General features: G+C 39.1%; 1 protein-coding gene and 1 long non-coding RNA gene across 33 annotated transcripts in view; one reads left to right on the forward strand and one right to left on the reverse strand.

The window, feature by feature from the left end:
• The window catches only part of NRXN3 (neurexin 3), a 1,570,655-nt gene that overhangs the window by 757,824 nt on the left and 788,979 nt on the right, over positions 1-23,852 (forward strand). For 19 of the 32 annotated variants that reach the window (XM_019427373.2, XM_053889676.1, XM_053889667.1 and 16 more), the window contains 4 exons: positions 1,863-2,244; positions 3,044-3,234; positions 4,048-4,221; positions 20,475-20,594. In XM_019427373.2, the coding sequence (XP_019282918.2) occupies positions 1,863-2,244; positions 3,044-3,234; positions 4,048-4,221; positions 20,475-20,594 (867 nt within the window). Of the gene's footprint in view, positions 1-1,862; positions 2,245-3,043; positions 3,235-4,047; positions 4,222-8,445; positions 8,473-20,474; positions 20,595-23,852 lie in introns of all 32 variants that reach the window. The other 13 variants (XR_008417276.1, XR_008417277.1, XM_053889672.1 and 10 more) reach the window with 1 other exon arrangement.
• LOC109253913 (uncharacterized) lies at positions 2,198-6,752 on the reverse strand. The gene is made up of 4 exons (XR_002074596.2): positions 6,618-6,752; positions 4,703-4,862; positions 4,036-4,518; positions 2,198-2,293 (listed from the first exon to the last, which is right to left on the reverse strand). It is a non-coding gene; the product is annotated as an uncharacterized LOC109253913 (long non-coding RNA).

Here is a 23,852-nt window from a genome sequence, read left to right on the forward strand (position 1 = left end):
TTTATTTTTGAGAGACAGAGTGTGAGTGGGAGAGGGGCAGAGAGAGAAAGAAAGACACAGAACATGAAGAGGCTCCAGGCTCTGAGCCATCAGCACAGAGCCTAATGTGGGGCTTGAACTCACAAGCTGCGAGATCATGACCTGAGCTGAAGTCAGACGCTCAACTGACTGAGCCACCCAAGTGCCCCTACATTGGGTATTTCTCGAAGACAGCTTGTTCCCCTAGGGAGAAACAGGAAGTGCCAGGGGGTGAACTATGGAAATACAGTTTCTCGGTAGATTTTCTTTAATCTTCCTGATTATGTCACTCCTTTTCCTCTGGAAAGCTGTAACAGAGTTAGTAAAGAGATGCTAGGAGTGTCTTTGTAGTGAAGTTTCTTCAGTGTGGGAGGTAACAAGATAAGGCAGGAGGAGGGATTTTCCCTGCCCTTCCTTCACCACTGGGGCATTAGGGCATGGTTTGTTAAATTTTAATGATTTGTCTATATAAATGTTGAGGGAGTCACCATCTACTCTAGCCATACTAATGCTGTTTTTCTTGACTTTGTTATTAAGATTTCCATTCTCTTTTGTATTTATTTCAAACCCCTTTCATTACTCCTGCCCTATTCACTTACTACTTCTAGATAAGCCATGTAATGAAAGGTCTACTAGTTTATTTGTATCAGCTGGAGATCTTTTAATTGTAAGTGTCAGACACCCAACTCAAATGCTTGAAGCACAAAAGGGAATCTATTGCCATATAGTTAAAAGTCTGGCTGTGACTACTGAATCCAGACCTTCACATGGCATCACCCTAGAGAAACTTTCCGTCCATGTTGTGGTTATCTTCCGGGTTGGCTGTCTACTCAGGCAGGCCCAATCTCTCTCCTTATCACGAGGCCTCCAGCAGCTCTGGGTTTTCTTCTTATTCCTTCAACAAACCTTATTTACCAAGAATGACTCTTTCAAAGGTGTTCTAGCAAAAGCTCTGGAGGTGAATATTACTCGAGTTAATTACTGAATAATTACTGAATACTCCAGTTTATGTTGCTGCTAATCCCTTGGTTCTAAGGGTGGTTCCTAGACCAGCTATATAAGCATCACCTTGGAACTTGTTAGAAATGCATATTCTCAGGCTACACCCCAGACTTTTGAATGATAAACTCTGAGGGCAGGGCCTAGGGAACTGTGAGTTAAGAAGCCCTTAATGTGAGCCAGAGGTATGATAAAGTTTAAAGACCACCTTGTTAGTCCATATAGACAATGCTCTTTGGTTAGGGGCATAAAATATATGGAGACGTCCAGTCTGGGTAGCCTGATTATTTCAAGAGCTGGGTTAGGGCCAGCTTTATCCAGTCCAGATGGTTTTAAGGTAAAATAAAGATGGAAGCTGTTTTATCAGAAATAGCAACAGTTGCTGGTCAGAAAAAAAATTAATGTTCTACAATAGAATCTTTCTACAAGTACTAGGTGGTAAATTATTACATCAATAAATATTTGGTACTGAATGCCTAATGCTTTTTTTGTTGTATCTTTAAAAGGTTTAGGGCAAGAGACTTTTCTGCTTATAGTATGCTTCATACCCAATTGTTTTTTTTGAATGGAGATGGATGGTTTTGCCCTGTCAGTGGAATTATCCACAATTGCGTATTTTCTGTTATGTGATGGAATATTCTGAGCTGCGGCATGAGAGCATGGTATGCAGGGCATATAGCTCAGACTGGGTCAAGAGTCAGCCTCCTGACTGAACATTGGCTCCATACTACCTTGAGTATTTTGTTTTCTGGAAGTGAATATTTTGCATGGACACCTAAAAGATACAGTAAGGATGCCGTGACAAAAATGGTGACTTGTTGGTATCTCCTTTGTGATGTTCATAGGTACAATGGTGGGGGACCATACCCGCTTGGAATTCCACAATATCGAAACTGGAATCATGACTGAGAAACGCTACATCTCCGTTGTCCCCTCCAGTTTCATTGGGCACTTGCAGAGCCTCATGTTCAATGGCCTGCTCTACATTGACTTGTGCAAAAATGGTGACATTGATTACTGTGAGCTGAAGGCACGTTTTGGACTGAGGAACATCATTGCTGACCCTGTCACCTTCAAGACCAAGAGCAGCTACCTGAGCCTGGCCACCCTCCAGGCATACACCTCCATGCACCTCTTCTTCCAGTTCAAGACCACCTCAGCTGATGGCTTCATCCTCTTCAACAGTGGTGATGGCAATGACTTCATTGCAGTTGAGCTAGTCAAGGGGTGAGTAGAACACTTCACATAGTTTATACCAGGTATCTCAGCTCAAGCCCTGCATGAAATACGGATATGAAAAAAAGTACCCATTCTGTTCCCTACTGTCTATTCCCAGTACATGCTCTCATCCTCATTGATTAAAAATACCTATGTAACGGTTAGGGCTGGAAGGAAGAGAAATTCATTAGTTTATTTAAAGATATTCCACTAACTCAATATTCTCAGACTTTTTTTTTTTACTGTAAAATGTAGTCCTTTAAGCCTATAGGAGAGAAGCTTATTTTTGCAAAAGAAGGATATATAGGGTGCATTGCATCTGTCTCTGGGTCAGTGCTATCTTCAGCTACCAAGTCTATAGGAAGAAATGAAATATAGATATTTTCAGCATTACCATTAGCTCATTTATGCAACGTTTTAAAAGCTGTTCTTTCTGCAAGATATTTTACTACCGTGTGTTGGAAAATGGTTAAAATAAAAACAAAAACTAGAACAGAACCAGATAATAGATCCATGATCCACTGAATTTAAATGCCACCCCTTAGTGTTTTGGAATGTACTGTCTACACTACTTTGTGACTCTGGATTTTTAGATAGTGTTAGAGAAGTGAATTACGTAAGTATGGAATTAAGGTCTGATAGGATAGGCTAGGATTATTTTTACAATCCTAAATCAAGCTTTATTATTCCTGCATAATGCCAGGGTAACATGGGGGATGTGAAGCCTTTAGTGTCAGTTATGTATATAGGTTGCCATTAATCCACTTTAGGGAGTCTCAACTCACTGGGGAGTTATTGTTTCTCACAGGTACATACACTATGTGTTTGACCTCGGGAATGGTCCCAATGTGATCAAGGGCAACAGTGACCGCCCCCTGAATGACAACCAGTGGCACAACGTCGTCATCACCCGAGACAACAGTAACACCCACAGTTTGAAAGTGGACACTAAAGTGGTCACTCAGGTTATCAATGGTGCCAAAAATCTGGATTTGAAAGGTAAACCTGTAAAGAAGGATTTCCTTTTTAGAACATTTTTTACAATAGAAAGGCTGTTTGCAGAAGTATACTACAAGTTAGGAATGCTATGTGTTTTCGATACATAATGCATATCCTATTTTAACAACATTAAATTATATCCAAATGCAATTTTTACTTAAACCACTCTTCCAGGGATGGTTCATTTTCTCTGTAAACCTGGGGTATGTGGGGGCTGAGTGTGAGGTGATAAATGTCAAAATGTGGGGGCTCATAATATAGAGGAAAGGATATATATATATATATATGTTTTGGAATCTCAGCTGAATCGCTTACTGCCTGGGTGACTTTGATGAAATCTCTTAGCCTTGTTCAGCTTCTGTATACTTTTTTTTTTTTGCAAAATGAGGATAATAATTGTTACTACCTTTATGGGCTGTTACGATTTTTGATGGGATAATGTCTATAAAATCCTAAGCATATTATTGGTAACAAGCACATAAAAAGCAGTGAGTAAGTGGTGGTTTTGTTGAAAATCCTGTTAATCTTTACTTCATCATAAAATGGGAACAATACCTACCTCATAGACTGAATATAGTGATTAAAATTTGTGAGATGGCATGCAGAAAATGAATGACATAAGCAATGTTAGTTTCCTCTGTCTACAATGTAGAAACTCTGGTAATTAGTTGTTTATGCTGGTTCCCCCAGCATAAAGTCCCCAGCTTTATTATCATTATCCAAGAAGTATACTAGTCTAAGGTGCATTAGCTTTAGTTGACATGGTTTCTAACCCTTTACTCATTTGCTCTTGCTACTTACTTTCTTTTGCAGGTGACCTCTACATGGCGGGTCTGGCCCAAGGCATGTACAGCAACCTTCCAAAATTGGTGGCTTCCCGGGATGGCTTTCAGGGATGTCTGGCCTCGGTGGATTTGAATGGGCGTCTGCCAGACCTCATCAATGATGCCCTCCATCGGAGTGGACAGATAGAACGTGGCTGTGAAGGTACGGCCTCTTTTCTTTTCAAGCTACAGCCTTGTCGCAAGCACCACGCCTCTTTGCTGCCTCTGCCAGTGCCTTCTTACTTGGTTTACCAGTCATCTCTCATTCCCATTGGTTATCTGACATTGCGTCATCATTGGTGTCCTCTTGTCCCTGGCTCAGTATGTCAAGACATGGGCCTCAGGCGCTGGGAATGTATGTTGGCAGATGTCTTCCCAGTGTCACATACTTGCCAGTAGAGGACTTTCCCTGGCATTGACATCAGACTCCTCCGGACTTGTACCTTTGCTTCCAGCATGGCTGAAAGGGCAGTAGGGGTTTTTATTTATGTTTTTATACATGGCAGACTTTTATGTGGGTGTCACCATTAATGAAATGTTTCTAATAGCTATTGCATCATCTAATGCAAACTCAGCAGGAGGTTGGAAAATGATGTCAGAATGCCATGATAAGGGAAGGGAACTAACATTTATTGAATACTTACTAGATGTCAGGCATTGTTAGGTAGTTCCTTAGTGCGATGTCATGCAACAGCATGGGTGTCGATGTTAGAAAAGACATGGATTTAGGTCCAGATAGCGACTCTTGTTCATTGTGTGACATTTGGCAAGTTACTTAACTTCTCTGATCTCTATCCTCCTCACCTGCAAATTGGGGCAATAAAACTTGCTTTGGAAAATAAGATCTGTAAATCAGAGCTATACATAAAATGCCTGGTACATACATAGTAGGTACTCAATAAACAGTAAGATTATTATTTGCACGTATTATCTCATTACAGACATCTAATAACATTGCATGTCCATCAGTGCAGCACAAAAAAAAACCATGCTCAGCCTGTTTCTGATAATATATATAAGATAAAGATATCTTAATATCTTTAAGATACTAACTGAATTTTACAGGTCTTCTGGTATTCAACAGTTCTTTATAACAAAACAGTCTAGTTTAACCAGCAGAGGGAAGCAGCGAACACTTTTCAGCCTCCCTCCTCCCCCCCCCCCCTTCAGCCTCCCTCCTCCACCGTCCCCCCCCCCCCAACTCCCCCCCCCTCGGGTCCTTGGGTAGGTTGGAAAGGGGACCCTTACCTAACTTGAAAGGCAAAGATGTCTGTCTGACCAGTTAGCTAACTGGTGTGTCTGACCAGTTAACATTCTTTTGTCTGGTTGAGCCTCATGGTCCTATGTGCAATAGCATATTGTGTTGTTTTTTTTTTTTTTCTATCTCATTGACTTACTGTGTCAAACCCATTCACTCATCTCCTAAGTTCAACCTCATTTATTGCTTCTGTTCTTTAACCAGCTTTCATTCTGGGTTCACTGCTACCTTTATAAAAGCTTCCCATCAGCTTCACAAGCTGACTTGCAGTATGGAAGTCACTCCCCTTTGCCTAAGAGTCAACTTCCCACGTGATCTAGTAATAAGATGGAATAGTCCCCTCCAGTTTTCCTTTGGCCAGGAATTTCTTATATCCAGTGGACCACATATGGTCTGTGTACCTGAGAAGACAGGAAGTTGGGAATCACCACGCACTTAAAATAGCCACTTTGTTTTCTTCTCCTGAAAATGCACGATGTCATTTAAATCAAGAATTTTTGTCTCCTTGGCTTGCTCTTACTTCTTTCAGCATTAAAGGCAATGCTGGGATAAATGTAACATTTGGGAATTAAATCAAATATCTTAGTTTCAAAGATTGTGGGATGACAGAAATTCCAGTTATCCTGCAATAATTAATCATACCTAATTAAAACATAAATACACACATTAAAAAGCATACGGTACTCTTCAGATGTTAAATATTATCATGCCATCCGCTTTTCAGATTTGTAAGTTAATAGGAATCATCCATTTAACTCTGTAGCAGCGTGGCTTGATAGGAACATAATGTGAGTCACATATGTAATTTTAAATTTCCTAGTATTCTAGCTACTTGTAAAAAAGATATAAAGTAACAGGTAGGGTTAATTTTAATTTTATGTTATTTAACTTAACCCAGCATATCCAAAGTATTATCACGTCAGCGTGTAATGGTATAAAATTATTAATAATACATTTTACATTCCTTTTTCACGTTAAACCTTCAAAACCGAGTGTGTATTTTACACTTGGAGCACGCCTTAATTCAGACTACACACCTTTCAAGTGCTCTGTGGCTACATGTATCTGTGGCTACTGCATTGGAAGCATAGTTCTATAGAGTATAAAAAAATTGGGGTATAAGGAACTAAAACTGTTGTACTGGATTAAAAGGACGTCTAAACTAACTTTTATAAGGGTGGCTTAAAAGATATAGCATAAAGGGGGAATGGAGTTCACTTAAGAGAACTTCAGGAGAAGCAGTGAGAGCATTAGCAAAAGGAAATTACCCATCAAATTGGGGAAAATGTTCCCATCCCTACCTGTATCTCTGTGTGTAGTTTGGCATGACTCATCACATGCATTATGGTGGGGCCCGACCTTCCTCTGAGTATGGGTGATTGTCCAGCACCGGATATTGTGACTTGATGGTTCTGCCATCCGAATTTGTGGCAAGTCCCCTGGGCCTAATAACCCTGCACTCTATTGCCATGGAGATAATTGCAGTGATTACCTATGGAGCATTATGACCGCCCCACTGGGTGGGATGAAGTGGGGGGGTGAGTGCTCGGGAGGAACGTCCTTGTTTATTGTACACCGATGACTTGGATAATTAGCCTAAGTGGCCAGGAAAAATGACCAAAAAGTGGGTTAAGGCATAAATTACTGCCATTGGAAGTTTACACCATGTGCATAAGCCCTTATAAGAGGTCCCAGGAGCCTTTTAGGGCACTGTGGAAATGAAGCTAAAGAAGGTGGGGAGGGGGGAACGAGGAACACAGAACCTTAGAGAGACTGCAGACAGATGTCATTCTCATTCTGAATCTCTGTTCATTCTATGGACCCCTTGAGAAGGCCTTTCAGTATTGTGCAGCATGGCAATCATAGGAAATAGAATACATTTCCTGATGTATCATTTCTGTATGTAGAACAATAAATAGGTAGGGGATGAGGATCTGTTACTAAAACCAAAGAGCTGCATCTCTTCAAGCTGCAACCTCTTCAAGAGGATAAATGTGTTTTATCCTCACTGTCTGGGGTACATAGGCCAGAATATATCATATGTTTTGTCAAAGTCATTGATAATGATCTTTCAAGATCCCTAAGTAGTAATTGTATTACTTTCCCTTGTATATCTAAGTGCAAAGAGTCCAAAATTATTTTAAAAAAGCATATTAATCCCCTACTCTGCCTCTCAACTGTTTGTAGTAAGAAAGAAAAAAATCTTGAACTATGTTTTGATTTTACGTCTCTAATATATGCGGGATATATATTTCAGAAGTTAAGCTCAATTTCCAGACAACCTAGCCAACATCTGGCTATGACTTGCAGCCTCTTAATTTGGGCTAGGAATTTTGAAATAATGTCTGGTTCTAGTCTCAGCTGGTAAATCTCTCTTTCTATCTTGAGGCCAGCTTTGCAGTGAGACCAAGGCATGTATTGGCTGGAAATGCGATTCCACGATTGCAGATGGTAAACATCTGAGAGAAACACACGTGCTTCATTTCAAGACTGGCACGAATAAATAAAAAGGACATTGGTTTGGTGCTTTTTTGCTCACAGCCATTTGGGTTTCGCTATATTCCTACAAATCAAACAAATGGAGCTCTTTGGAGTTCCCAAGTCACCTTCATGCACGTGCCCAGTTCTAGTGCCACATTCCCTGGTGGCATTTTCCACAGGTTACAAGGAGTGCTCCCAAGTGACTCTTCCATACTTAACTCCTAGATGTTCAGAATTTTGTGGGCTTGGTCTGGTTGTGCACACGTGTCTTTCAGTCTGGCCACACACTACCTTTATTTCTTGATGTTTATTCTGACTCATGGAGAATCATTTTTCTGGACCATATGCCTTGGGGTTGGCTGTGTGGATGTGGGAAGGCTCTTGTTACCACTGCTTCTGCTTTGTCAAGCCCAGTGTTCTCCCACCCCTGCTCTGCTGACGTGGCTCTGATGAGGCCTGCTCTGCCCTGGTCCATGCATCACCTGTCTGTGCTGTCTCTGGAGAACCTGTAGAGCATTTTGATTGTCTTTTTGAGTGATGTTGGTTATGCCAATTGTATTTTCATTTCTGTAATGTTGCCCTGGTTTACTCTACCTGTTACTAACCTCTGGTTATTGTTTTCGCTTTTCTGTTCTTTTGCTAACAAAGTTGCGTTGACCAAAGCTGACCTGCAAGGTAGAGAAGGTTCTTGTTCCCATTACCACTTTGGACTGAGAGATGCCCTGTGTAACCCTCGGTATCTTTTCTTTAAGGGCCTCCAAGCTGTCATACCTCTTGGACAGCATCAGTTTTGGGGAGGGGGCTGAACCCCATGTTCTTCAGAAACAGTGGCAGAAAACCCAGATCAATGAGTGCAAAACAACAAAAGCAAGACTTTTTAGGGATGAGAACATGATTCCATTTTCAAGGGACTAAAGAGGTTTAACAGCATCCTGTATTGTGACAACTCACGAACACATTAATCCACTTCTGGAAATGGTTAATACCTCTCCAAGTAGTTGCCGCGGATGGGTTGGCTCTTCTTGATGTAGTCACTAGAGGAAGGCAACACTTGGAAAGAGAAAAAGAAAAAAAAAAGACCACTCCAGTTCTTAATTTATAATTTTTTGGGTCGGGGAGGTCATTTCTCAGGACTTTTGAGGGCTTGGGCCTTATGAAAGAGAATGTCATTTTCTCTTAACTCATTTTAAAGAAATATTTCTAGGCATTTGGGAGATATCAATGTCATTAAAACGTTCTAGAGATTTATGTTTCCTATCAGGGATTTTGGTTGAGCACTTTAATTTCCTGTTTTGTGAGCTAAAGGAAAAAGTACTCTTGGGGAAGAAGAGGATGTGTCCGTTTTATCCTGAATACCCTTTAAAAAGCCTGCTTGTTAGACGTCAGTGAATATCTCCCACAGACACTGCTTCTTCTACCATTTGGAGGGGCACCATCCAAAGTCTGTAACGGACCACTGGTCAAGTTGTGTCAGGCTACTTGATTCAGAATGGCAAACCAGGAAGGCATTTTAGGCATCTTTTGGCTGATAGTTCAGCAGGGGATTGAGCGTCGAATGGCTTCTGCGAGTTTGCAACCAGCAAAAATTGTTAAAAGTAGTTAACAGGGTAGCTTTAAAAAATACTGCTCTTCACCTAAAGGATCATTTACTTTGCTGTGACTTGCTGTCTGTTATGTGGGTAACCAATACAAGTGTCCATCTCTTGGGTGGACATCAACTAAATGAGGTTTTTCTCTAACCATTTTTCTATAACTTTTTTTCCATCACTTCTTAGCAGATTTGCATATATGCTGATATATAATAAAATTAATGAAAACAACATACACTGGATTAGTATTTTGAAGTCCAAGGTAGCTGTAAAATAGCTTTCCATTTTTTTTCTTTTTATTGCTTGCTTTTTTTTTTTTTTTTTTGCTTCCAATTTCAAAGAATGTTAAGAGGCCTTTCAGTATTACTAAAGGCTATTGTTTTCAGAAATTCTGCTCCTTGTCAAAATAGGTCTACCGACTGACACTCTGTAATGGAGGAGGGGGGAAGGGGATAGTATTTAATCTACAATAAGAGATAATCCAAGATTGTCAAAGCTCGTTATGATCAGATTTATTAGATACAACTAGAGAACTGTATTTCCTCCCAGACTTTATTCTTTACGATAAGAACTATGTGTATTTTGAACCCCCAGAATCTAGCACAGGCCTTTTTACATAGCGGCTCCCGATGTTGCAAAATGATCTTAAATTTGCCATTCAAAGGAAAAAGGGTTTGTAGGAATCCTACAAAGAAATGGTTGATTTCTATGCCTATTATAAATTATTAGCCAAAGTATAGTACAGGTTTAGGGACATAATAGTTTGGAATATCTTAATTTGCCCATTTGTAGAATCAGTGAAATCATCAGTTTTTTCATGTTATTACTGTATTGACCCAAATGCTCTTCCATTCTTGATGACTGGACAGTCACTTTGTGGCAGGAGCGGTTATCCTTTATAATTATTTTGGGTCATTGTACTCTTTCCCCATATTGTGGCAAAAGACCTTTAGGATGTAAATGCCTTTTACTTTTTATTCTCCTGACATTGGGGTTTGGATCATTACTCATGCTGGCTCTTTTAGCTACAACCTGTGGGCACAGATAGTACTCATTACCATGAAGTGTGAAGGGCAGTAAAAACATATGACAAAGAGATGAGAGACAGGTTGAAATGTAAAGGCAAATGGTATTCAGAAAACACTATAATAGTGGGGTCTAGGAAGTGGCATGATGAGTCCAGACAGATCAATTGCCTGAGTCCTCTTACCACTGTGTTTGGGGTGGTGTCATTTGTGTGATTGTGTTAAGTTTAATGGGAACATACCTACTCCTATGTATCAGGCACTCAGCTGGGCACTGGGATTACCAGTGTGATACAGCTTGACTTCAGATGCATTCGAATGGGATCCTCCAGGAAGGACAATGCAGAACGAACATTGATTTTCTAGAAGAGAAGGAGCATGCTGTGTGAACACAGAGGAGGGCTGCTGGACTATGGGGGTTGGATGGTCATGGTAGGTGCTCAGGTGTATTTCTCAGGCAGAGTTTGAGCCAAGTTGGAAGGATAACATGTTTGAGGTACGTGACAGGTAGAAACACATTCAAGAGTTTGGCCAGTCTGAGGACCAATGTGAAGCTCAGTTTGGCTGAAATAATTTGCATATGGAGATGTGATCAAAGGTGAAGCTAGAACATAGGATGGAGGCAGGTGATGACTGCCTTTTTGTGTGAGGAGTTGGGCATTACCCTGAGGGCACTATGAGGAGGACAGAGACTTGGTCAGCTTTCATTTTATCAAGATCACTCTGACACCAGGTGGAGAATGGATGTGAAGGACAGGAACTGAAAAACAGAGAGCAGAGTTAGGAGGGAAGTAGCATGTTCCAAGGTTGAGGGAATAGGCTTTAACCTGATACTTGTTACTTTAGGTGGCTAAGGAGGTAAACATGTTTCTCTCCCAGAGGAGACCTCTGAGGAATGAGGAAGAAAATAATCTTTTTCTCCTGGTTGTTTCCCTTCTACCCTGACTATGTTATGTGTTTCATATCAGGAGGTACCCTGAGATTCAAGGGTCCCTTGAATACAGTGACAATATCTATGGACCTTTCAGAAGTAATTTTCTAATTCCTTTTTATTATAAGAGGGGTATTCCTAGAGATATCCCTTAAAAGCTGTCAAATAAGAAAGGGGTCATACAACTATGAGAGAAACATTAAATTTGACCTGTTGGTAGTGAAACAGATGAGTTATAAACTATAAAAAATAAAAGAATAGCTTTTTATTGGGGTGGATGATTAATAAGAATACGTTTCCCCACTTTCCACTATAATTCCCCTTAAAAGGCTCTATTTCTTGTTAAATATGTAAATTGTTAATAAATAAATTTAATAAATTTATTAAATAAATTTATTTTATTTATTATTATTTATTATTTATTATTATTAAATTTATTAATTTATTAAAATAAATTTAATCTTGTTAAATATTTCTTTTCTAGAAATGTGATTTGTTCTTCTGCCCAAATGGTGGGCAGGTGGATTGGGGGTACCAAGAATTGATTAGATGTGGTTTTGAATGTTTTGTATCTTGCATAAGTCAATGAATGTATGGGGCTTTGATGCCTTAAAAATGTGAGGATTGTTTTAAGTAATTTTAGATAAGAGTTGGCATCAAACGCTTCAACAGGTAAAGGGAATTTAAATTCTCCAACTTTTTTTTTTTAATGTGAGAGGTATAGTTCCCCACTTAATTTTCCCCAAAGCTAAGGGCTTTCTCATATTCTCCATCATATTTTACATAATAAAATGTAGCATTGGACCTAATCGAAATCAGTCTCTTAGAAGTGATTTGCCGGGCACCTGGGTGGCTCAGTTGGTTGAGCGACCGACTTTGGCTCGGGGCATCATCTCACTGTGTGTGAGTTCGAGTCCTGCATCGGGCTCTGTGCTGACAGGAGTCTGCTTTGGATTCTAGGTCTCCCTCTCTCTCTGCCCCTCCCCCACTTGTGCTCCATCTCTGTCTCAGAAATAAATAAACATTAAAAAATACTAAAGGAAGTGATTTGAATTATAGGAAATAATGAAACACAGGAATTAAATTTGCCTTTTGTCTCTCAGCACTGCATGACAGAGGCTTCTCAAAAGAGAGCTGGGCAGTTAGGACTTACTACCTTAATGTGTCTTGATTCTGGACTCCTGACCAACTATACACCCAACTAAAATGGATAGAACTTGATTTTCCTTTCCAACAGAGTTGATAATGCCCTTCATTGAAAGTTTACCTAGTGTATACATATGCTAAAGACTTGGTATATTGTGTCTCCATTGTGACCATGACCTTGTGACCTAAAGATGACTTTATAGGGTTTGCATATGTTATCTCATTTAATCCTCACATCATATGAGGTAGTGATGATTTCTATCTCTATTCTACAGATGGGTTCAGAGAATTTAGGTGGCTAGCCCAGGGTCACATTGCTAGTAAGTGATAAAGCTAAGTTTTAAAGCCTATGACCTCTTTCCTACTGTGCCAAAGGGTGTGAGTCCAGACTTTCCTATTTCTGTAGCAGAGGCACCACATAGGTGACCAAATGGTGCCTGAGAATGTCCTCTAGCTGATTTTATGTTAGATGGTGTCTATGTCAATACTATTTCACTAAGTTATAGATGATATTTGCACAATGTTATTTAAAACAAAGTATTTTAAAATCAGCTATCTTTTCATTCAGCTTGCCCTTTGAAACCTCTTTTCTCTCTTTTTAGAAATGCCCTCTACTACCCCAACACATCACTACACCAGTGCTGAGAAAAGAAGGGAAATCAGAAAATGAGGCCTCAGTTTACGTTTTTCGGGGCAACATTGACTTTTTGACAAGCTTTTCATTATTTTAAAAAGAAAAAATGATCTAATCATTTGACCTTTATGGCCCAGGCACCCTCTGAAAATAGGGTGGATTGAGCAAGAATATTTTATGATTGTAGACCTTGACAAATACTCCATCAGAAGCAGTCATCCACTGCTACCCCTCCATTGTCATGGAAGGTCACATGAATAAATTGCTTTACTCAGAAAGTATACATACTTTGCAGTTCAGTGACCATCAAGGGAAGTGCTGTACTAGAACTGGTACCAGTGTAGGAATTTTCAGGAATTTTGCACACTGGTTGACATCATGTAACATGTATTAGCTTGAAATTGGCCGTGGTGGGAGAATTTTACATTATGGAAATCAGGTTATAGAAATGTTACGGATCAGGGTTTTGTTGTGGTGGTGGTTGTGGTTGTTAAGTATTTACCTACACAGAGCTGATCAAAGGCCATTGGAGGTAAAGATCTCATGAGGGCATCTTGGTTTCAACCAATGTCCATGCCCATCTTGACTTGTTTTATACTCAGTATACGATGAGAGGGCTGGAGTGATTGGAGCAGTTTTAGTAATACCTCTGTTCTCCTCAGTGTCCCCAAAATGTTAGATTTTATTATTAGTTTTTTTCACTCCTCATCCTAACCAAGTGACATTTTTGAACCCTCATTTGAGAAGAGGAAACCATAAACACCTGAGCATGCTTGCTAGGTGCAGTTGTGATGCCTTTCTGAGCACGGGAATTGCCTTCAATACAAAAAAGTAACATCTTGGAAACATGGCTGCTCTTGGGTCTTTCTGCCAATGAAATTTTATAATAATATTTAGGACCCTATTCTCTGACTTTGCTTAATCTTCTGTAAAATGGGAACTAGAGCATTCACTTCTCAGGTAGCTCTCTATGAAGGACACTTGACACATTTAAGGATCATTGCTTTCTTATTTTGAAATTAAATAGAAGTGAATTGGGTTTCTGCCCATTAAAGGGGATGAATCTTATGCTGTCTGTAAATGACTATCTTCAGAAAAGCCAAGAGAACCCAACACTATAAATATAGAATCACTCTGGGAGCACAGAGGGATCTTTGCTTCAAGGACCAAGATTTATGTGCAGCTAACTAAATAGACTATCCCTAATGTCACAAACACTGTCCCTGAAGCTTCAGCATTTAAATCCTTATATTTTAGCAGTTGAGACTATAGATTGCTCAGAAAACTGGTAAGGGTCTTGTGCATATATGCACATACACATGCACAAATACATATATCTATGCGTATTCATCTTGCTTTTTCCATTCTTTCTTCTTCTTCTTTCCCACTTGATTACTGCTCACTCCTTCTTCCTCTGTGAAACAATGTAAATTTGAAAATGTAAAAGTACAAAAGTTATCAAGAGTAGAAAATAAAGTTGCAGGTGACAGATGGGATGTCTCTGGACAGTCATGGCAACTCTCATAAGGCTCCTCCCACAGTAGCTCTACTGGGTAAGGGACAGACAAACCCTTTGGCTGGCACAGAGGTCTACTGTGATGATGCTTCCACATTCAGATTTCACTCATAGATTCTGAATCCTTTGACAAACACCTCATGTTTTGTGATTAAAGACAATGGATATTATTAAACCAGCCTTGCCTCATGCCTACCACTGGGCCACCACTCTTGGCCCTTTAGCATAAATGGATGTAGGGAATCAGAACAGATGTATCATTCCCGGACTCCCCTCATCACCAATCTTACCACCCCAATATGGCCAAGACAGCTGGTGCTAGTTTAGCAATATCTATGTTAAATTGGAATGTTTGAGTCATAGGTTTGGTTAAGTGCTACTTGGGCAATAATAGAGGGAAAATACACTCTAGTATAAGTGTCCTTTGCTTCAGGCAGCACTTTATCTCAAGGACTTGCAAGTCATAAAAGACAAGTCTGTCAACTTTTGGTTTTCTAGACCATGAAGAGGAGTTGACTGAATCAGTTTGCATGTACTGATTTTAGCAGTAACAGGCATGAAATGACTGTCTGAGACAGTTCTTAAAGAGAAAAAACCAATCCCAAGTTCAAGCAGAGTGATGGGAAATTTGTGGCAGCCGGAGGTATCATCTGGGAAAAAAAAAAGACTCAATGTGATGCTTTTTCTGTGAACTAAAAACAGAACTGGGAGTTAGAAACCGAAGTACAAGCATCATTGAGGGCTTGCTTAGTTTTTTCATGGTTGCTTCTGTTGCCTTGTCCCTTCCTACTATAAAGATGTTGCTGCCTTTTCTCCAAAGAATATGTGCCAATTTTAGTGAGAATTGGTTACATATCAAATGCAAAAGTAGTATTCATCATCTCTATACAAGGGTTTCCTAAAGGTTTAGTACAGTTTTAAACTATTAATAATAATTTTGAGAACTTCTAAATATATAATTCTGAAAGTTTATGTTATCTTAGAATATTTGAAATTTTAGGCTGATTTAGAAAAATGCTTTGGAGGGGCGCCTGGGTGGCGCAGTCGGTTAAGCGTCCGACTTCAGCCAGGTCGCGATCTCGCGGTCCGTGAGTTCGAGCCCCGCGTCGGGCTCTGGGCTGATGGCTCAGAGCCTGGAGCCTGCTTCTGATTCTGTGCCTCCCTCTCTCTCTGACCCTCCCCCGTTCATGCTCTGTCTCTCTCTGTCCCAAAAATAAATAAAAAACGTTGAAAAAAAATTAAAAAAAAAAAAAAAAAAAGAAAAATGCTTTGGACAAAATTATTATTGAGTTCTTAGGAATATGTTTTATTTATAAGTATGCATTTGATACAGATTTTTGTTCTGGTATTATATATATTTGGTCAAACTAGATCTTCCTGTTAATTTTAATTGAATTTTGAATTGAAATGGCCTTTGGGAATTTTTCTCAAAAAAACATACATTTTTACATTAAAATGTCATCTTTGGTTGTAGATTAGAGATACCTTATTTAAGTTTCTCTTGTTAATCCAATGGGAATATGCGCATGCATGCATGCACACACACGCACAAACAGACACACCCTCTGGCTTACACATATCCATAGAGGGTAGGTGGCTCAACTATGGAGTTGGAAAACTTGGGTTTGAGACCTTACCCTGCTACTTGTTAGGTATGGGGCCTTGCCAAAAAAAAAAGAAAAAAAAAGGCACCTAAGCTCCTACTCTATGTCTTAATTTACTTTTCTAAAATCCTTTCCTTTCAACTTGATCATCAGTGAAAAAATTCTTTTATTTTTGTAATTTTTTAAGTTTATTTACTTATTTTGAAAGAGAGAGAGCAAGCAGGAGAGTAGCAGAGAGAGTAGGAGGAGAGAGAGAGAATCCCAACCAGGCTCTGCACCATTAGCACAGAGCTCCATGTGGGGCCCAAACTCACAAACCATGCAATCAAGACCTGAGCCAAAACCAACTGAGCCACCCAGGTGCCTCCAAAAATTCCTTTATTTTTGAAGTTCTGGATATCTTCCATGATAAAAGCATTCCTCTGTTCTAATTCTTTAATACTTTTAATTGTAATTGCTTCATCATGTGTTTATGAAAATTAATTGAATTAATATCTGAAAAACACTTAGTACAATGTCTGGCACATAAGAAGTGCTATGTAAATCTCTTGTTATTGTTATATCCTCTCTCTGATTTGTATAAGATCATTTTATATCAGTGGTGTGCATTTAAAAGCATCGTTGAAGATGTTCTTGTTTTTTTTTTCAGAGCATTTTGGTATGTTTCTTTAATCTCTCTCTCTCTCTCTAATTTTGGAGACCCTGCTATCTATGAAAAATAGATAAAGTATAAAATATAATCTGTTCAGGGAAGGATTTACTTTAAGGAGTTTGAAATAAGAATAGGAGCTTATATTTTCATCTAGGAAGTGTTTTAAGAGTCTACTCCAAACTCTTACTTATTCAGCAGTTCGTACTGTCCTTGGACACTGGGGACATGAGAGTTCTTGTCTCAATATCTGGTGAGATCGAATGAGTTTAGTAGTTAGATCAAGGGAGGAAATGTGGTCAATTAAATACCACCATCACCACCACTACCTCCCCCCAAAAGTGGTTCCAAGTAGAAAATTGCTTGTATGATATGATATTGGTAAATTTTACGGATAAATTGTTAGTTAGGAAAACCTCTTGGCTTTGAGTCCTAAAAGAATGATTTTTTTTTCTTGGCTCTTTTGTTCTTTTTTTATTTAACAATATTTTCTGAGCTTTTGCTTTATACCAAAAATCTGCGGGAAGGACATTTCAGGCTGTAGATAGAGCAGACCTTGAAGGTCTGTAGGTAGACCTTGAAGGTAGGGATGGTCTTGAAGTGTTACAGCAGAGGTCCTAGGATATAAGCAGGTCTCAGAAACACCCAGAGAGCTTGTTACAGCTCAGATTCCTGAGCCCTGCCCCTGGCCAGTAACTCTGGGTGGAGCCTGAAAAGGTACATGTCTCACAAGCTCCTAGGTGATACAGGTGCTGCTGACTTGGGGCCCACACTGTGAGCACCGCTGTGGTAGAGAGGAACTGGAAGGAGAAAGGGATGGCGGGAGCACTAAGAGTTGGGGGCCAATAGTAGGAAATGAGGCTGGAGAACGGGGCAGGGGCCCTAGGGTCTCAGCCTTGATAGGAAGTTCAAGTTTAGTCTCTCAGATAAATGAAAAGTCATTGAAGGTTCTTCTGGTCCTCCCTCACTGAAGTGGCTCTTGCTTCTGAGGTGATTACAGTGGAGTCAGTCTTCGAGGGTTATCTGATTCTACATGGCAGTCACCCCTTTGTGCATGTGAAACAAATCCTTTGGTATTTGAAAATAACCTGTAATTCCCTCTGTTTTGGGTTTCTGACCAACCTTCAACAAATAGGACAGGTTGCTCACTTTGCGGAGCACAGACATTCACCCATGCTCAGGTTTTGACTGTATGAGACATAGGCAAATCGGAGTGCTGTAATTCAGACCAGCCCCACATTTACTGAAAATGCTTTCTCTGTATCTGGCACAGTAAACTAATGCAGCAAGGATATAATCAAAGCACATTATGATTTCTAACAGCAGGCAGCGTTCAATCTTTTGGGGACAAATACTAAAAAAAAAAAGAAAGAAAGAAACAATTAGAGGATTATATAGGCAGAGGACAGCACAATGTGTGATAAAGTGTTAAATTGAATATTATCAGATGTAAATGTTAATGATGCAGATAGTAAGTGCTGTGGCCACTAAGAAGCAGGAAAATTGTTTGAAATTAGTAGGGGATATTTTATACGGGGGAGGCATTCGAGCTGGTCCTTGGAAAATGGTGAAAATTTATCTAGTTAGAGGGAAAGGCAAAAGCATGGAAGAGCCTTTGTCTTCAGGTTCAGTCAACATGCAAGGAATTATTCTGTTTTCCCAAAGTTTTTGCTGTTCTGCCTTTCAAGGGAAAGCCTGCCATGTGTTTCTGATTCTTGAGTACAATTGAATTACTAATCCATTGTCTGCTAAGAGCTGTTTGGTCAGGGAGCCCCGTGGACTTCTCAGAAACTTTTATCCTTTGAAAGAAGCTGTCCTGATTTGCCATTGTTAATGAAACTTGTACTACACAATGCTCAAGTTTAAGACCCACTGAGAACATGACCATGAACCTCCTTTCATCTCCACATGGGGGAACCACATGGCATATAGGAGCTGCAGAGACCCAGCAGCAGTGCTGCTCCCCTAGTGTTAGTAATTGTCTTGAACTTTCTCATGTCATATCCTAATAGCTTTGTGTTAGGAGTGACGGTCTGTGCTGCTTCCACCCCTCATGAATAAATACAAAATGTCTTGCCACCCAGAAGACAAACCCTTTGTAGTCACGAGTCTCTTTTGAACATGCATCCTTAGGATTCTGCATGCATACATTTCAACATTCTCTGCCTGTGTGAGGCTTTGCTTGGAAATTGTGAAATGTGCACTTATTGCAGTGGATATATTTTTACTCTGGCAACTGCTTTTTTTTGCATCAGATCCTGAGTAATACATTTGATGAGTCAAAGGGCTCACCTCCTTTGCTGAGGCTCTCTAGGAGTTTTTCCTGTTAGCTCAGATAATTCCAAAGGTGCAGGTTTATATATATAATCCCAAGGTTAGGCAGAAGATAGAAATGAAAAGGAGAGGATGGTTAAAGAGAGGCCTCAGGCTGACCTAAAGAGAAATTGTAATGGTAATTTGTATGATAAAGATCACCAAACGTTTTCAATTGCTCACTCATATCCAGAAAATATGTTTGAGAATGGAGTACTTATATATTGCTTGCTTATGGAAGATACACAAAAATGGAAATAGTAAGAAATTTTAAATAAAGTTAATTTCTAATATTCTCTTCCTATCTTTCAAATAATTTTGTTTTGCATCATTTGGCATATGAACGCTGCTTTTGAATACACTTTCTTATAAACCTGTAGCAGCGGCATGATGCAGTATACTGGTTTTCAAATTTGAGGCTGTTTCACAATTTCCTGAAAGCTTGTGCAAACACAAATTTATACCTGTTTCCTAGGTTTCTAATTCAGTAGGTCTGGGGCCCAATAATATGTATTTCTAACAACTTCCCGGGTGATGGTCTGAGAAGTAACCCTTTAAAAACAATTAATGTAGTTAAGAGCTTGGGTCTCAGAGATAGTTAACCTAAGTTGGACATCAGGGTCTTTTCATTACCTAATATGTGACCTTGGGTAAATTATTTCACTTGTATGAGCTAAGTTTTTTTTTTCTTTTAATCTGTGAAATGGATAGTCATAATTACTTACCTCTTCGTGTCACTGGAGAGCGTAATAAGATACTGTAGACAAAGTGCTTAGTACCCAGCACTTACCACCTACAAAGCACCAATACATGTTGGCTGTACTTTTCTCCTCCTCTTCATATCATCAAACATTTTTTAATGTCATTAAGTAAACTTTAGGGACTCTTATTTCTTAATTCATAAGAGTGATGGGAATAAATGTTTCTGCTTTAGCATTATACAGTTAGACCATGCTCCAAATGAAGTATCTTTCTAGTTGGATGGTAGAGATGAAGCTCTTGCAAAGTCTGCCTAAGAGAGAACAGTGTGTTCAGCCCTCTCCCTTATGTGTGTAACTGTTGATAGTTTGTGGCTAAGTGTGTATTTCTGTAGTCTTTTGTACATACTGACTCTTGTTGCATGATATAGAGTTGAAATTTTTGGCGGTTGTGTTTTTGAGTGTTTGGGGGCATGAGAGTAGCAAATTCAAGTGATTCCTTTGAATTTGGTTTATTATTAACACTTCTCTCTCCTTTTTTCTCCTCTTCCCCTCTTCTTATGAATTACTAGGACCAAGTACCACCTGCCAGGAAGATTCATGTGCCAACCAGGGGGTCTGCATGCAGCAGTGGGAAGGCTTCACCTGCGACTGTTCCATGACATCATATTCTGGAAACCAGTGCAATGATCGTGAGTCCAACCTTTTTATACTTGTGATTTCTTTTGCAGAATTTAGAGGTTTGGAGATACCTTAAGGGGCAATATGTAAAAGGATGGCTCTTCTGAAATATGTGTAAGCAACTTCCTCCTCCAGAAACTTGGAAAATAAAGGAGTGGTGCTCTTAATGGAAGAGCAAAGAGACATTTCTTGCTCAACATTACTGGATGTTTTCCCATTTGCCTACTCCCTATGTTTCTTCTTTAGATTAGATTGTGTGTGGCTGAGCAGCAAAAAACAATTCAGCCAATATTTTTGCTCTAAGCAGTTTAATTTCCATTAATTAAGTCATCTGGATAACAATTTTGAGACTTTCCCATTTGCATTGTCTAGAATTCAGAGGATGTTTAAGGAATGTAGCTATTTTCTTCAAAATTCTGAGTTTAGAGAATTTCTTAGATTTTCCAAATGATGAAAATGTTCAGAGTTTATTATCTTTTTCTAACTAGAGACGTTTAAAGCATTCTCAGGGGTTTTGCAAATGTCAGAAATTTCCTCTGGCTAAGTTTATTAATATCTATTTGGTTTATATATACGTAGTAATTCTGTTTATGTATGATTTCTATTTTGTGAGTATACTTATATGTATGTATCTGTGAATGTGGTTCATACTGGAGGAGGGCTAGTTGTTATCTTGAGCACTAGCAATGCCTCAGGCGCATGAGCTGATTTAATTCTAGAAGACCGATTTCATGAAGTTGATTCTAGAATTGATGGTGGAGATACTTCAATACTGTGGGAATCTATAGTCTGTGTTTTCACTTCCTTTTTGTGTTATTTTCCTGACATGGCTATTTTTAAAGATGAGCAAACAGCTGAATTTTCTGAATACCTATTGCAAAGAGATGTGTTGAAAGCCCTGACCTAGTGGGTCCTGCTAATCTTCAGATTTTCTAAACGTAGCCTTCAGGGTAGGAGTTTATTTTACAATCTGAACTTGTAGTCAGTGGCCTCTTGGTTTTATTTAAAAAAAAAAAAGATGCATGGTGTTATCTGAGCAAATACTAAAGTCATATTATGGTTGCCTAAGTGGGAGCAGGCACTGATTATACTGATTACATATTTAGTTGGTTTTCCTTGAATACTTATTTCTCAACTTTTATTTTTTCATGTGTGTGGTTGCCTCTTGTTCTGTTTCCCATATTTCTCATAGCTTTTTATCTTCATGTGCTTCATCAGTCTCTTAAGATATACCTGGAGAAACAAGTGGGGACTCTATCGATGTAGAGAGAAAAATATTTGATTCTCATTCCTCTAACTGTAAGCATATGGCTCTCTATCTGTAAAGCAAAAGGCACAGTATCTACAGAAAGTTTGACATCAGATTGTTCTTTTCCAAGTACTTGGTATTATTGAAAGTCCTGTGTCCACACTGATAATTTGGAAATACTGTTTAACTCAGAAATAGGCAGTTATGGACCCATCCAGAATATCTGGGGAATGGTGCTGTATGCTCTTTATTTTTCCTCCAATTTGCCTGCATAGGACTCATTAGGAAAGCTCTTTATCCTAAATGGTGGTATAATGCTTTTTTATCCTCCCAAGTTTATTCCGTATCATAAATACAAAGCACTCCTGGTAGAAAAAGGTCAGGACGAGACTACACATAGAAAAGACAGAAAGGTAAGTTACTCTAACTGCAATGAAAATGCACACTCTTCAGAAGGTACGTATACATGTTTTTCTCATTGACAAACTTCTTTCTGCCACCCAGTCCCAGGCATTGTTTTCTGCTAAAAATCAACTAGGATTTTTTCTAGCTTTCTGTGATGTTTTTTTCTGACTTTATAAAGAGCCCATTGTGTCTCAGTCCAGAATGAAGACTGGTTGCACTATCTGACTCAGTTTGTCAGTGTATAATGAAGTACTAGAACAGGGGAAATGGTCAGCTTTTTTTTTTGTGGCAGCAGCACCTTATCCTTCAAAACCGTATGTGAGATACCCAGGCCTAGGGTAATGTATTCTGGATTGTATTCTGCAAACAAGTGAGTTGAATTTTTTTATTGTAGAAGACCTCTGAGCCCAAGTCATTAAAAGAAACTGCTCACCTGGTCTGCTCTTGAGAGCAGACCAGGGCTTCTGTGATTAGATGACTATCTAGAAATGTGAACAAGTACATTTTGATGGCAGAATGTAAGGGATATACAGAATTCAGATATACTGGATATTACTATAAAGCGCAGAAATAAATTTTTAATAAAACCAACCACATGCATCATAGTGTTGGGTTGTACAATGGATGTCTCCGTATCTAATGATTGACATTTAAGGTTGCTTAAAATTGTACATTGGGTGTCTCTATATCCAGTGATCGACATTTAAAGTATTGGGAGGAATTTCTTTTTTTGGAACTAGCATCAGAGCCAATTTGTTTCACCTAAAAAGTCAACCTTACCTCTTTACGTCATAGATCCTTACTTTCTATATCAACCTTGACCTTTAGAGTTATGCTATGCTGCTTTATCTCACAAACATCTTCAAAATTAAGTTACCTGTTTGATATTCTCTGGGCTTGTGTTAGCAAATTCTTGGTAGCTTAGCTTGTATCAGGACATAAGCCTTCATTCAGTATCATCGGCAGATTTGAACAGAACTCATGCTTATCATTGGTGAAGGCCATGGGGAAAATTGCAAAGAAAGGGGAAAAGATAAAATAAGTGAATGGAAGAAGAGGGATGATGAAGAAGAAGGAATGTAGAGAAAAGCAGGATTGAGTCTGGTGTGGAAGAACACAGAGGCCATCAGTGATTGCTTTGGTAACATGTATTTCAAGGTGGCCTGCATTTGACCTCACAAACAGAAATAGAGCATGATATTACAGTTGGAATGTCATGAAGGAAAACTGACCTTTACCCACTTTTTAGGAGTAGTGTATTCTATAGAATGTTGCATATATCTAAAATACCTTGAATTTCCTACAATGCTGTCATAGGCCCCTGTGGTTGGTTAAGGATTCTGTCTAATGGCAAAAGATAATTTGGGGGGATGGGGAGAAGGTTTGGATCTCTCATTTTCCATGAGATATTTTTCAGGATAGCAGATTGATATCAGTTAATGGAAGTGAAAACATCTCAATTTCTTACTGCACATCCAAGAATAGAAGCTTGTTTAATAGGAAAATGCTAGGTTTTGATATTTTTCAAAATAAAGGGTTCAGTTCAATTCATCATGGATAGAAACAATTACTTATATCTGAGCATGATTTGTGAGTTCCTAAAGAAATGTTTGCA

The sequence above is a fragment of the Panthera pardus genome, unplaced genomic scaffold, assembly GCF_024362965.1.
Source record: "Panthera pardus isolate Hobbes unplaced genomic scaffold, ASM2436296v1 HiC_scaffold_24, whole genome shotgun sequence".
NCBI lineage: Eukaryota > Metazoa > Chordata > Mammalia > Carnivora > Felidae > Panthera > Panthera pardus.